Source organism: Tupaia chinensis, unplaced genomic scaffold (genome assembly GCF_000334495.1).
Source record: "Tupaia chinensis unplaced genomic scaffold, TupChi_1.0 Scaffold000139_1, whole genome shotgun sequence".
Taxonomy (NCBI): domain Eukaryota; kingdom Metazoa; phylum Chordata; class Mammalia; order Scandentia; family Tupaiidae; genus Tupaia; species Tupaia belangeri.
In genome coordinates, this window is record NW_006159609.1 from 5223353 (window position 1) to 5237624 (window position 14272).

The following is a 14272-nucleotide window of genomic DNA, read 5'->3' on the forward strand; positions in this document are numbered from 1 at the left end:
GCTGAACACTAAGAGAAACTGCCTGAAATAGAAAATAAATGTACACTTTAACACTACAAAACATGAAGATTTGTCAAGGAATTAAAAACTATACAACGCTTTAGTCAAGAAATCTAATTAATTTATTGATTTAAGACTTATTAAATCTTATTTATTGAATTTATTATTCCTTTATAGTGTATATTTGCAGTGTATAAGTAAAGATGACAATGAATGTTCATATACCTAAGTACCAATTATTTCTCATTAGTCCTTAACTTTGAGGTTTCCCATATACGTAAGTACCCATTATTCCTCATCAATCCTTAACCTTGAGGTTTTATAATGTTTAGATAAAATTTAAAAAACAAAATCCTCTCTCTCCAAAATTATTCAGGTTTCTGAGCCAGACTGATCATGACAATTGCTAAATCACTACTCTTTAGATACACAAGTCAAAAAGTGATTTCAGCTAAATTCTGTCATAAAATTTAACTTCCAAAGTGGCTGTTAATGAACTTATAAAACTCTGCCTTCCTATACCTCTCAAATAAACTCAGATGCTAAATAAAACAACTTAGTATAAGGTAATTCATGCATAGAAATACATACTCTTCCTGGTCTCCTTAATTTTGTGGTAGTTTTTCATTTGTAAGCTTCTGGGAGACTGATTTCTGCTTATGAAGCATAAACTACATTACAGACTAGGCAAAAATACCTGCAATATACATACTATCTTGAGACTGAAATACTAAGTCCATGTAATATAATAGTTAAAGAAAACCAAGGTGCTACACCCTTTAAGATTTTAATCTGGTGGGCATGGTGGTTAAAGGTGCTGGATTCCCACATGGCCAACTGTGGTTCGAGTCCTGGACCTGGAAGCTTGATTTCTCACTTTCTCTTTCTGTCTCTCTCTGGTCAAATTTCAAATTAACAACAACAAATGGAATTCAATAAATAAATATTTTTTTAAAAAAAGATCATAATCTAGGGGCCAGCAAGTAGTGTGGTGGTTAAGGGCACTGGACTGCCACATGGCTAAAGGTGGTTCACGTCTGGGACCTGGTGGCTTGCTTTCTCATTTCCCCCCTCCTCCCTCACTCTGTCCCTCACTGGTCAAATTATAAATAAATAAAAGTTAAATAATTCTTTTAAAAAACTTGTAATCTAATAGAAAACTAGTTGGAAGTAGTGTACAGTTCATAATCAAGTCAATTTTACAATAAAAACATGAAAATTCAGTCTAATACATACAACATAATTTTCAAAATCTACAATAAGTAGAAAAGGAATACACTATAAATAAAAAGTAACTTATTAATACAATTCAAACACAAAATAATTATTTCCCTATCAGAAGACACCTTTAGAGGTCAGCATGGGGCCTTGTGGTTAGAGCACTGGACTCTCATATAGCAGATTACGGTTCAAGTCTCAGACGTGGCACCTTGAAAATCAAGCCAGTCATGCATATGTGCCCAAAATCCTAAAAGGAGAATGGAGGAAAAGGGATTGTGGCACAGCCATCCCACAGAGAGGAGTGATTTCTCAGTTTACCCACTCTGGCGAGAGTATGCGCCCTATGGCAAAAACTTTAAAAAAAAAAAAAGGACAGGTTTAAAGTACTTAAAATACCAAATCTCCCATACTTACCAGCTGTGCCTTAGCTTGCTCTAGCTCAAGCTCCAGCTTTTTCTGCTGAAGTTCTAACAACTGCTTTTGCTTTGCCAGTAACTGCTGCCTTATAAGTTGTTCTTGGGTAAGATTCTTTTGTATATCAGGAACAATGGGAGGAGTAGAGATGCTAGGGGAACTGACCACTGTGCCAGGTGTAGAAGGCTCCTCAGGCTACAAAAAAAAAAAAAAAAATTAAGAAATATGTATCACAGCTAAAACTGAAGCATAAGTGGTAACTGAAAATAATCAGTTTAATTTTTAATGCTAGCCATATTATTAAATTTAAAAGCATATAGAAAACTTTGCAGGAATTTAAAACCTAAAACAAATGTTACTCAATACATATACAAGGTCAACATACTTTTAGTAACAAGTTTATATATATACTCCCCTCCCCCCCATGCACACACCCCTGAATTTGCTCTAGGGTATTCTATTTTTGCTGGAAAGAAGTTCTTGAGAAATAAGTTTCATAGTTAAAAATAATAGTTATGCATCACTCATATTAAAACTTACCGATTTATTTAAAAATTTAGGATTCACATGGATGCTAGACGTATTCACATTGGGGGGTAGAGGCTTGATAGGCCAAGCGGGATCTAATGAATTGACTCTGACATCCAGGGCATAAAGTTTCTTCAAGGGGAATATTTCATCCCATGTGGAACGTAATTTAAATAAACTTTTCCTAGTATTTTCATCCACCTAGAACAAGAGAATAATTCTATGGCTTGTTAAGTTTCTATAGAATGTTTTATATATTAAATATAAGGCTACATAAACTTACTTCACATAGAAAACTATACAGTCCATTTTGTAAATATGTAGGGTAGAATTAATTTTTAAGGGTAAATTTAGTTTGCAAATATAAAAATACATTTTTTCTTCAAAAAAATTAAAGTCATTATCACCTATCCTTCATGTAAGCAAACTAGGCAAGTTCTTATTTCCCAAAGCACAAAATATTTCCATTATTTTAGGGCTGATATGGACTGACAAAAATATAAATATAGAAAATGGTTTACCTGATGGCTTCCATTTTCAAAATTACTTACATGGTAGCACAAAGTTAAAATTAAGACAAAACTATCTCACTTAACCACTACCGCAATATATACAATATGGATGGTACCAATAAACAAGCTGCTTTGTGGCATGGAAAGTACCTTAATAACTAAAATTCCGAAAATCCTAACTACTGATCACTTTAGTATCATATAACTTACATTTGTGATGAGCCTAACAATTTCAGAAAATTATCCATCAGAGAAACATAACTACCTAGACAAACTGACTTAGATTTTTAATTTTGGGGCAATAAAGCCTTAATTAAACTAAAATCCTCAGCTAACAATTACCACAAGGTCATTTTTATCAACTGTAGTATTAATGCTCAGTTAAATTCATACAGGTATACTACCAAACATCCAAATGAACTGTAACATTAAAGATCTTCAAGAAGTTCATGAAAAAATGCATGAGTTTCATTTTTATTTTTTTGCATCAAAATAAACTTGTACTTTAAGTTCCATTTTACCAGAAACTTTTTGAAGTACCTTGTTCCTGAAACTTAAAACAAGTTGGTTAAGTCCCTGTAACCTCTCTTAACGCAAAACTGGCTTTTCCTTAGACTATTGCTTCAGGTAAGCAATATTTAGCAAAGGTCTGCAGTACACTATTAACAAGCTCTTTTAATGCAACCTGAAATATAGCTTTCCATATTCTATTTCTTTGATCTAGGAACCAAGTTCTTCCCCAAAATCCCAATTCTGCAAACCTTACAACTCCAGTAGTTGACCAAACAGAACAGGTGCATCTACCAAATTGTCAATTATTTAAGAAATAATCTTTAAATATTATGTTAAGTACCTTTTGCTCTGTGTGAAATTCAGATAAAGCCTGACAGAACTATCTCAGCAAATCTTCTATTTTCCTCAACATAATTCTGTATTAACCATACTACCAGATACAATGTTACAAAAATGTACAATCTTTAAGTATGGAAACTAACAAGCCTTTCTTCTAAACACTAAGGGATTAAAAAAAAACACTTATTTTCAAAATAACCTAAAGCAATTAAGGAAGTCCCCTCTACCTAGGACATCCACATAAAACATACTGGCACAAAGTAACAAAGAGAAGAAACAGTTCCCTTCCCTCCCTGCCCCCCAAAAAGGAATTAATCCCAGATTGAGACACTGGTGGGATTAAGCCTTTCCCCACTCCCAAAATAGAAACAGTCACCATCATAAAAATCATAAATTTAAAGAAATTTGAAGTACTCTTGACAGCTTCACTTTTTTTTCCCCCCACACGCTACTGGTAAAATAGATTTTCAGTCAAAAGAACAAACTCAAAAAAAAAAAAAAAAATCCTTGAAAGCCAACCTTTCTTGGAAAATGTCAAATTCTAGAATCTACTTTTCACATCTAACATAAAACATTAATCTTAGTCACTTTCTTTGAAACAATACTTGACAATATCCAAGAGAATAAAATATTTCACCACCCAAGAAAACCCAACACAAAGCAAGTTATTTATTTAATCAGGATCTTTTTTAAAAAATTCAAATGTTTCTAAATGCATATATACCTTTTCAAACACACAAATAAATGTTGCAACTAGATTTTTAGTAAAGGCAGTGAGATACTCTCTTCCAACGTTTTTCACGATAGAATCCATAAGGTACATAACAGGAAGCTTCTCTGAGGAAGGAGCCTGAAGTAATAAAAAGAAACTGAAAAGTTTAGTATAATGAATTGCCACCAACAAATTATTTTTAAAAGTGAGTTTTAAAACCTAAAATACAGACCTCTATTTTTGTTGTCACTACTTTTTAATTAAAATTAACCTTTATGATACAAGTGTTCAAATTCTCTTACAATAACCTTTAGTTGAGCACACAAAAGCTCAAAATTATTAGTAAGAAAAACCATCACCTCTAGCACTTTTAACACTCAATGTAATTTCTTGTTCATGTGGTTAAAAAAAAAAAAAAATCTGTGTTTAGAGTGACAAAAATAAGGAGAAGACGGAGGAAGATTATTTTCCAAAACCCAAGTGTCAGCTTCAGGATCCGTATTAACTTATAGTGTTTAATGAAGTAATTTTTAGGTCTCTGATAGAAACCCTGATTTCCAAGGCATATTTTATATGTCAAAAGTCTATGAAGCTTTTGTTACCTGTAAAATCATGAGGATTATTTCTCTATAATCCAAATGAACAAAGTAAATACACTTCACATACGAAGTCAATGGCTAAGCACTTAAACTTGCACATGAACATGCAGGAAGGTGCAAGTTTGTTACGGATACAAGAAAAACTGGATGGAGCAGCCGCTGAGTCATGTAAACCAGGTTGAACTTGACTCTGGAAACCAGGATTTGTCCTGAAGATTTTCTTCACAGCATGGACTCTCCGTCGAAATTTTTTTTCCTCTCAAATGCACAAATCAGAGGTTCTAAATTTGTGCCGAGCCAGTGGAGTGATGCTGATACAGGTGGCCCTTTCCAAAGCAAAGAAATGTTGCCCCAGTTCAACTGCAATGCCTACCCATCACTGGCTTTTAGAAGGCACAGCAAGCTTCCAGAAAGCATCAGCAGGTTCACAGACTTGTTGAGGAGCATTAAGACACACCATATAAACTAAGTGTTAGTTGACTCCACAGGAGCACCCATGATTTTAAAAAACAAAAACACGTAAATTAATCCCATCTACCCATCCCATGTGTATAGGAATCTTAACCCTGAACAACACTTACCCATAGCTACCTGTAGCTAGGGTAGGCTCACAGTTCTGGAGTACACAATTCCATATTTTACAAAACCAACTGCCCATACAAGTGTGTGGAAATGCTCTTGCTTCTGCTAATACCTTTACAACCAAAGTTGGCTAAGGAAACCTATGTATGAAAAACTTATTTTAAGGTACTACCTAATAAAAGGGCTCAGAAAGCCACTGTATGTGGGCAAACTCTATTAATAAAGTACGAACATGTTACTTTATTGCCGTGTCTTTTCCATGTCATGTTTCCCACCATTTAAATCATTATTGTACTTATGAAGATAAACAGGCTCCTTTTAACACCAAAATCTGTTCAGCCGGCTAATTTTTTATTGTATGAGTGAAGTCCTTATATGTAAAATTCTTTTTTTGCTACTGCCACCTCATGGGAGGAGTCAAATTAGGTGTGAATCCTTAAGTTTAGTAATGCTGAGATGCTAAAGTATAAGGACACAAACATTCACCTCCAGAACACAAAACCAAGCGAGTTTGCTACCAAATGACGTAAAGTCCCTCCCCTCGCCCTCAACCCCAACCCAGATTAAGACTGGTTCCCCAAAGTGACTTTTACATCTTTTCCTCAATCTGGCTTTACAAAAATAACCAGGTAACGTGTAACCCAAAAATTTCCGCTTTTATCAGTAAATAGTACACCTGTCACCACTCTGTGTAGCCAAACACAAATACAAGTTTTATGTGGTCACTATTCTGAGCATTTAAGTTTCCAGTTCTTGAAGGTCTTCTGGATCCATTTAAAAACCAGCAAGGAAAATTGTTGAGTGACAACCTGAGCTGCTTAAACATTAGGCACTGTGGAAGAGTAATCCAAAATACGAGGTAGACTTTTTTCCTAAAAAATAATTTTCTTTAAAAAGTGCTTTGTTTTTAAAAGGAGGGAATTTAATGTCAACATAAGCCTTAAAAAAGGCAAAAACTTAGTTTTCATGTCCAACATGTTTATATCGAAAATTACGTTGAGTATAAGGAATGCTTCCTTTAAAAAATAAACAAACTCATACTTTAAAAAAATAGACATTCACAGGAAAAAGTGAATGAAGGCTTGTCTTTTAGCTGTCAGACCAAGCGTGAAAAACTTGTTGAGTTCTTAAAAAAAAAAGAAAGAAAAGAAAAGAAAAAGGACAAAAAACACCCTTACTTCTTGTCCTCTTTAAATTAAGGTATGAAAGAACCACCTGCAACCGTGTATCTTGTGAACAGATTTACCCAAAAGAGTGGATGGAACCTAAAGAATGAACCCAAGTCACTTAAAGACTTTTGTTTAAAACACACAACCACGTAGATAAAAATAAGTCTTGGAAACAGATTCTACACCTTACAAAGGTAAATAAAAAAGACAAATACATATTTTATATGTTTTATTCACAAATTTTATAATACCAGTCACACATTTCAAAACCATTTATTGGAGTTAGACCACTCAGTTTTACACTAGACAGAATCCGCCTCTAAACATCATATTGGTGGTTGTTGTTAAAGTGGCCTTTTAAAAGGGGTTCACTCTACTAAAAGGAGGCTCATCCTGATCATTGCAATCACTAACAACTAGAAAAAACTAAACCGTAAGTACAAGCTTGAAAAATAACTTAAGTCGGTAGTACTGGGAAGCTATTCGAACTCATTAAAATTAAGTTTAACAGTAACTTTACTTAAATGACATATCGCTCCCACATGAACCCACAGAAGAGGAGGACTACAGGGAAATATAAGGTGGCAGAGGACCACTGCTGTCAAGGGGTGAAGGAAAGCACGCCTTTACTAACAGGGAAGGGAGAGAAAGAGAAAAGAGGAGAAGGGCCTGAACTTCTCAGAGAAACTACGAGTACTTGTTACCCACGGGGCCAGTTCTCCGCCTACAGGTTGGATAAGATCTGCTCCCCCCACCCAAACCCCACCCTCAACCATTTCCCGTATTTTGGGGCAAATGAGACCCTCCGATAGGAGAATACAACTTTTATCTAGCCGCCCCCACCCCAAAATGGGGCTGACGGGTGTGAGCAGCTGCCTGGCTGGCAGGGAATGGATTCTCCTCTCTTCCCTTTCGCATCATGTGCTTTTCAGGCGCCATGTTGGGCTCCTAACAGGCGGCTGCTCCACTCGGGACCAAGTCCCTGTTCCCACCCACCAACAGCTCGCTCCCAGGTCCCCCTTCACCTCCTTCCAACCCACAGAGCGTAATTACCCAAAAGGGTACTGCAGGAAAATGGGCAAACCACTCCCCAGCTTCCCAGGGGGTTCAAACGGTGTTTTAACTCTTCCTTCCCCAAACCACAAACTACCTTTCAGTCTCCCCGACCCCGAGGGGCTCTATTCAAAGCGTGTGTGTGTCGGGATATACAATGCGGTGGCCTAAATAGGGAGTTGGTAAGCGGAAGTGGGGCTCCACCCTTTACCCTCCCCGCTCCCTCCCCCTAGAGAGGCCCACGCTCGAAGCCTGGGCCGAGACCGAGCCTGAGTTAGAGGGGGAGGGTTGGAGAGGAGCACTGTTCCCCTTTGGATGGAAGCGAGACCTGGGATGAGGCTGACACTAAAATCAGGGAGTATTAGAAGAATAGGAGGCTGCGGGGTGTATAAAAACCTTGGCGGTTTGGGCCTCGATGAGAGAGACGATCTCCTTGGCGAAGGGCAGGTTCTCCTCGGCTAGAATGGTCAGCATATTGATGTGCGGTTTGCTATTGAAGGTCAGGTCTTCCAGCGACGACTGATAATCCCGACAGGCGTCCTCCCGGGCCCCCGCAGCACCGGCCTCGGCCGGCGTCTGCTCTGACATTGCGCCGCGGCCCCCCTCCGAGGTCCGCCGCAGCTGAAGCTGAAGCCGCTCTCGATACCCCGCCTCCCTTCCGACTACTTGAACCCGCTCTCGATACCCCGCCTCCCTTCCGACTACTCTTCCTCTCCCCGGGTCTCTCGCGGCTCCGGCTTCACCACATGCTGACCGCGGAGGGGGGTTGGGGGACGACACAGGGGGAACCTCGGGTATGAAACGCCGCCGTCTCACGGGTGATTTCCGTCCACTTCCAGCCGCCACTGAAGCTTCTTTCTCCACAGACACAAAATGGCGACGGCAGTGGCGGCTCCAGCTCCGAAAATGTCTGTGTTCCCAACCGCTGCGTCGTGCGAAATGAGCTAGGGGAGGGGAAATGTGCGGTAAAAGGGCGGGGCCGTTGGTAAAACCAGGCGCGATTGGCCTGTCGGGCGACGTCACGAGCCCCGCCCCCGGCTCTTCCGCAAGACGTCCTGGCGCCGCCTTCTTCTCCGGCTCGGGCCCGGCTTTCGCAACACCTACAGCTCAGAGGTGCGGTGGAAAAGACGGCCCTTCCCATTGGCCGGTTCGTAAGGGACTGTTCGGTCATGTGTTACCATAACAACCCATTCAGAGAAGCCAATAGGCCTGGGGAAGACGGTTCCCGAAACCCAACCCAACCAGTTCAAGAAGAAAGCACAGCCATGCCCTCCTCGTCCCTCCCTCTGCAGTTCACTGGCCACAGGTGCCCCGGAAAACTTGGGTGGGTCCGGCCGCAGGGGCTGTCGACCCTCCGAGAACTGAGACGACAGAGGCGCAGAGTTTACCCGGAACCTTGGGAAAGTCGTTACAGTCGGCTCCAGCACGCCGCTTCCCACACCCACAAAACAGCTAGGCCGACTCGCTCGTTTTGAATCCCCAGGAAACTGCTTTTATCTAGAGGTTAATTTGTGGAAAGCTGTCCCTGGGGATTTGGAGGAGCTCTTGGGGAACCCACTCAGATTTCTAGGAAGGGTTTTTCACAACAGCCACAACCAGTCCCAAGCCCGATAGCTCCCCTCTCTGAATCTTTTGCACTTTCAAAACAGCCTTATGTACACTATTTGGGACACACAAGGAAGTTACATATATTAAAAACATTTTTTTTAACTTCAGACGGTCTTTTCCCAGTGTATATTTGCAGACAGGGAATGATGCGCTGAAAACACACAAAGCATTCAAATAGTTTTATCGTGGAGCTTCGGCATAACATGGTAAACTAAATTGTTTTCATTGAGTAGAGATAGCAACTTAAATATAGGTTAAAGAAAGTATTTATTACATAAAATGTACTCCACCTTTACACTCCATAGGCAACTAATCGCTGTACAAATCTATTGTTCCCCCGAAAGAAACTGTCCTTAATACATTTTATTGTCTCACATAAGGTAACTTTTTCATGTTTTCTTTTTTGGGTTTGTTAAAGCAGCTTTATTGAGGTATAATTGATAAATATTAAACAGCACATATTTAAAGTATAGAAGAAGGCTAAATTTTGGCATGTAGGTTAAGTTTTGGTATGTAAGGTTTCCATTTCTTCTTAGCATGAGATTGTGTGTGAATGAGAAGTGAAACCTAGTGAGGAGAGCTTGTTTTCTCAAATTCTCCTATGTGAAACTAAGAAATAGAGTTGAATAGATATTTATGATCTCAGTAATTCTATATCATATTAGTCATGATATTTAGGTAAAATAGACATGGTTAAAATGAAATCACTTTCAAAGCTCCTATTTTCTGGAGGGAAATGGCCAGTGGTAAATAGTCCTCAGAAACTTTTCCTTGTCTTTTTACAAAGTGAATTTAGTCACTAGTCTTTGAGTTACAGAAAGTATCTGCCTTGCATTTTAAAAAAACATATTCTTTTAACAATGAAGGGAACTTCTAAAATGTAAAATTTCAGAGCCTCTGATTGGCTTCTGTAGCATCCCTCTTGGGCTATGCAGAATAAACAATATATCTTTGAGCATATAAATCAGCAAACCTAGATACTCATGAAGTACAGGGAAAACTGAGTGACTAGCAATATTATCCAAATCATGTGCTATATCACAAAAAAGAATACTTTTTTCTGTAAATACTCAGGACAGAATATAAACTAGACAATCAGTGGGGTTTTTAAAGAAATATTTATTTTATTTATTAATTCATTTATTTTCATTTGACCAGAGAAACACAGAGAGAGAGGGAGAGGGGAAGTGAAAAAACAAGCCACCAGGTCAGGGACTCCAACCATGGTAAGCCATGTGGGAGTGTCCAGTGCCTTAGCCACCACGCCACCTGCTGGTCCCAACAATCAGTATTTTTAAATATACAAATAAATGCACAAAACTTCTCCCAGAAATTTTAAATACTAATTCTTTCATCAGAATATGCAACTGATACATATTCCATCAAACTGCCCATCTCTATACCAGGTGCAGTAGTAAACATGATAGCCCATAGGTACTGCCTTCATGAAATTTACAGTCCACTCATAACCTTATAGAATAATATAAAAAAGTACTACATCTGACCAGGATATAGTGGCTATCCCGGAGATATTTCCAGTGATTAAATCCATTGATTATTGTGTTTCCACAGAATATGAAACTTTTCTATCATTTCTGAGGAAAATTACTCTTTCTTCCCTTGGCTTGCAAAGCATTTATAAGAGGAGTTAATTTCTCCTCAAAACCTGTTCCAGGCAAGCAAGTACTCTTCCAATAAATTTTGATGTCATCAGAAAGACTGAAATGTATATACTAAACATAGAAATGAGAAAAGGAAATAAGGAATAGGAATTTAAAACCGGTCCCTTCAAAAGCAAATAGTTATCTAGTACTGCCTGCCAGCAAGCAGAATTTTCTCTGACATGTGAATCCAATGTGTGTAAATAATATTGAAGAATAATCTTGCAGAAACATGTTGATACAAGCAATTTATTTACTTAAATATTATTAATTGGTTAAATGTTTTTAACCACAGAAGTATTTCAAGCCTATTCTAAAGAATTCAAATCCAATACATCAATAAAAAATTAAAATCTCCTTTTCTACCATTAGCCACAAAGTAACCACTGTTCAGAGTTTAATTTGTGTTCTTCCATGCCTTTCGAACACACAACAGTGTGCACAGATTTTTTTGTTTTTATAAAAATGGAGAATATAGGTGTGTGTGTGTGTGTGTGTGTGTGTGTGTATGTGTTCGGTATGTATTTTATAACTTGCTTTTCAAACGCAAGAAATCACGGACATCCTTTCATGAAAAGTCCTAATGCTGTTTCATTCAAAGCATTTGTTTTCAAAAGTCTATGATTTAGGAAGATAACTAGGACAAGAATTAAGCTGTTCTAATGTTAGTTGTAAAGGAGGCTCTAAAATTGACATGTAGTAGATATTCAATGAATATTTGTTGACTAATCCAGACCTTCTGATTTCTTTTTTTAGAACTGTTTAATATATATAATTTTTTCATTATTATTATTTAATTTGGTATAGTGCAAGTACACTCACCAGAGAGAGTCAGAGAGAGAAGGGGAAAGTGAGAAAGCAAACCAATCGCCAGGTCCAGGACTCAAACCACAGTCAGCTATGTGGAAGTCCAGCCCCTTAACCACCATGCCACCTACTGGCCCCATATAGTTATCTTAACCATTTGGTATTTCTTTCCTAATAATGGATGATAAAAGCAAAAGAACAAGCAGTAAATGAATACTTGAATACTAATAGAAAACTTCTAAAATATTATCTCATTAACAAATTATATACATAATTGTTACATATGCTATTATATATTATTGAATATATTATACATTATTATAATATGTTACTGTAGATTGTTTTCTGGAGACTCTTTCTCCAGTAGAAATAGAGAACAAAAAATCTAAACTAATAGAAAGTTTCCAAAATATAATTTCATAACAAATTTTATATGTGTGTATACATATATGTTATTCTAGATTATACATATATATGTAGAGAGAGAAGGAAAGAGAGATCCTCTTGGAGAGAAGTTGTTTCTGTTCATTTGTTTACTCAACATGATCTATGCTGAAGTCTATAAGGTGAGATAAGCAATAAAACCAACGATTATTATACAATGTAGCAAGACTGGTGATAACAGTATAGACTGGGATTATGAAAGAGGCATATCAGGCAGACCTGGGGGTGGTCAGGGAAGCCTTTCCTGAAGAGTTGACAGTTGGTAAGTTTCAAAGGTGTGAATAGAAGTAACTAGATAAAGGGAGAAAAAAGAATTCCAAACAGAAAAACATAGGTGGTACTAGTTTTGTGTGTCCCAAAGTATATGTAATTTGGAAGGCCTTTCTGAAGAGAAAGAATGCACTGGGCCAGCCGTGGTATGGTAGTTAAGGAGACGGGATCCCACATGGCCAACTGTGTGGTTCAAGTGTTAGACCAGGCAGCTTGAAAAACATGCCCAGCACATGTGCATATATCCAAAATCCCAAAAGGAGAGAAATGGAAGAGAAGGGATTGTGGTGAGAATATCTCACATGGGACTTGTTTTTTCACTATTTTTCTCTTCCTCTTGCTCTCTTCCTGCACTTGTAGCAAATTGTTTTTAAAAATTAGAACTTAGAAATTATAAAAATATTTATTCACTTAAAAATAACATAAGTAGGGTTCCATAGTGTAACATTATACACTGCTTGAGAGAAGCCAGATCCCACATGGAGACTATACTTCAAACCCCGGCCCTGGTCAGCCTGAAACACACTGGCCATGAGCACTAGTGCCCATGATCTGATGGGTTGGCAGGCTAGAGGAAAGGATCTCAGCCTGATCAGACGTGCCCATGAGAGGGTACTCATTTCTTTCTCTCTCATGCTCTCACTTGCATGTGCTCTATCATGATTAAAGGGAAAAATAAAATAAAAATTAAAAATGAGGGGCCAGTAGGTGGCATCATGATTAAGGTGCTGGACTCCCACATGGCCTACCACAGTTCAAATCTTAGACCCAGCAGATTGAAAATCACACTGGTCCGTGTCCATGTGTGCCCAAAATCCTGAGAGAAGAATGGAGAAGAAGGGATTACGGCATGGCCATTCCTCCTAGGAGGTGATTTCTAACTTTCCCTCTTGTTGTCTCTCTCCTGCAAGCACATACATCCTATGACAAAAACCCAAAAATAAATTTTTAGTTAAAAAATGAAATAAATAGCAATAATAAATCTTTTACAGTAACATTTTTTAAAAAAACACTATCTTCTAAAACACCAAAGAAACCACTGAGAAAGGTTGCATAGTTTATATTTTTGCAAATCTCTTTCACGTTTGGTTTAATAAAAAGCAGCTGGATTCTCAGTTTTGCTTCTGCATCTCCTCTGTTGCAATAATACAGATCATGTAGCCTCTAAAAAACTCCAACATATTTTAATGACAAGAGAAAATTGATCTTAGCATTATGGAAATAATTTTGAGTATAAGACTTTTTGTCATTTTAGGAACTACTGTTTTAGAATCTTATGTGCCTGTCTGAAAGAATGTGGAAGCTGTTTATGTGCTGCTATAGAACAATCTCAAAATACATTAACTTTGGGTTAAAAAAAAGTGAGGTACATAAGCAGGGTCTCCAAAAAAGTTCATGGAAAATGCATGCTATTAAAATACTATGCATGGGGGCCAGCAGGTGGTGTGATGGTTAAGGTACTGGTTTCCCACATGTCTAACCACAGTTCAAATCCTGGACTCAGCAACTTGAAAATCACAACGTATAAATAAATAAATGTATGTTTAAAAAAACTATGCATGGGGACCAGCAGTTAGCATAATGGCTATGTCGCTGGACTCCCACATAGGCGAACGTGGTTCACGTCCTGGACCCGGTGGCTTAAACTCACGTCGGGTGCGTGTGCATGCGTGCCCAAGATCCCGAGAGGAGAATGGAGGAGAAGGGATTGCGGCGTGGCCATCCCCCCTGGGGGGTGATTTCCTGCTTTCTGTCTCTCTGTCTCTCTCTGTCTATCTGGCGAGCGCACGCACCCTATAGCAAAAATCTCTCCAAAAAAAAAAAAAAACTATGCATGGAT

At 38.2% G+C, this 14272-nt stretch overlaps 1 protein-coding gene across 2 annotated transcripts in view; it reads right to left on the reverse strand.

The window, feature by feature from the left end:
- PCF11 (PCF11 cleavage and polyadenylation factor subunit) overlaps positions 1 to 8577 on the reverse strand; it is a 30500-nt gene extending 21923 nt beyond the window's left edge. The window contains exons 1-6 of one of the 2 annotated variants that reach the window (XM_027770466.1): positions 8333 to 8577; positions 8039 to 8293; positions 4252 to 4377; positions 2176 to 2364; positions 1636 to 1830; positions 1 to 22 (exon numbers count right to left, since the gene is read on the reverse strand). The exon at positions 1 to 22 is cut by the window's left edge and continues 1108 nt beyond it. In XM_027770466.1, the coding sequence (XP_027626267.1) occupies positions 1 to 22; positions 1636 to 1830; positions 2176 to 2364; positions 4252 to 4377; positions 8039 to 8230 (724 nt within the window). In that variant the 5' untranslated portion in view covers positions 8231 to 8293; positions 8333 to 8577. The remainder of the gene's footprint in view (positions 23 to 1635; positions 1831 to 2175; positions 2365 to 4251; positions 4378 to 8038; positions 8294 to 8332) is intronic. The other variant, XM_006144975.3, reaches the window with a different exon arrangement.
- Positions 8578 to 14272: the final 5695 nt, after the last annotated feature.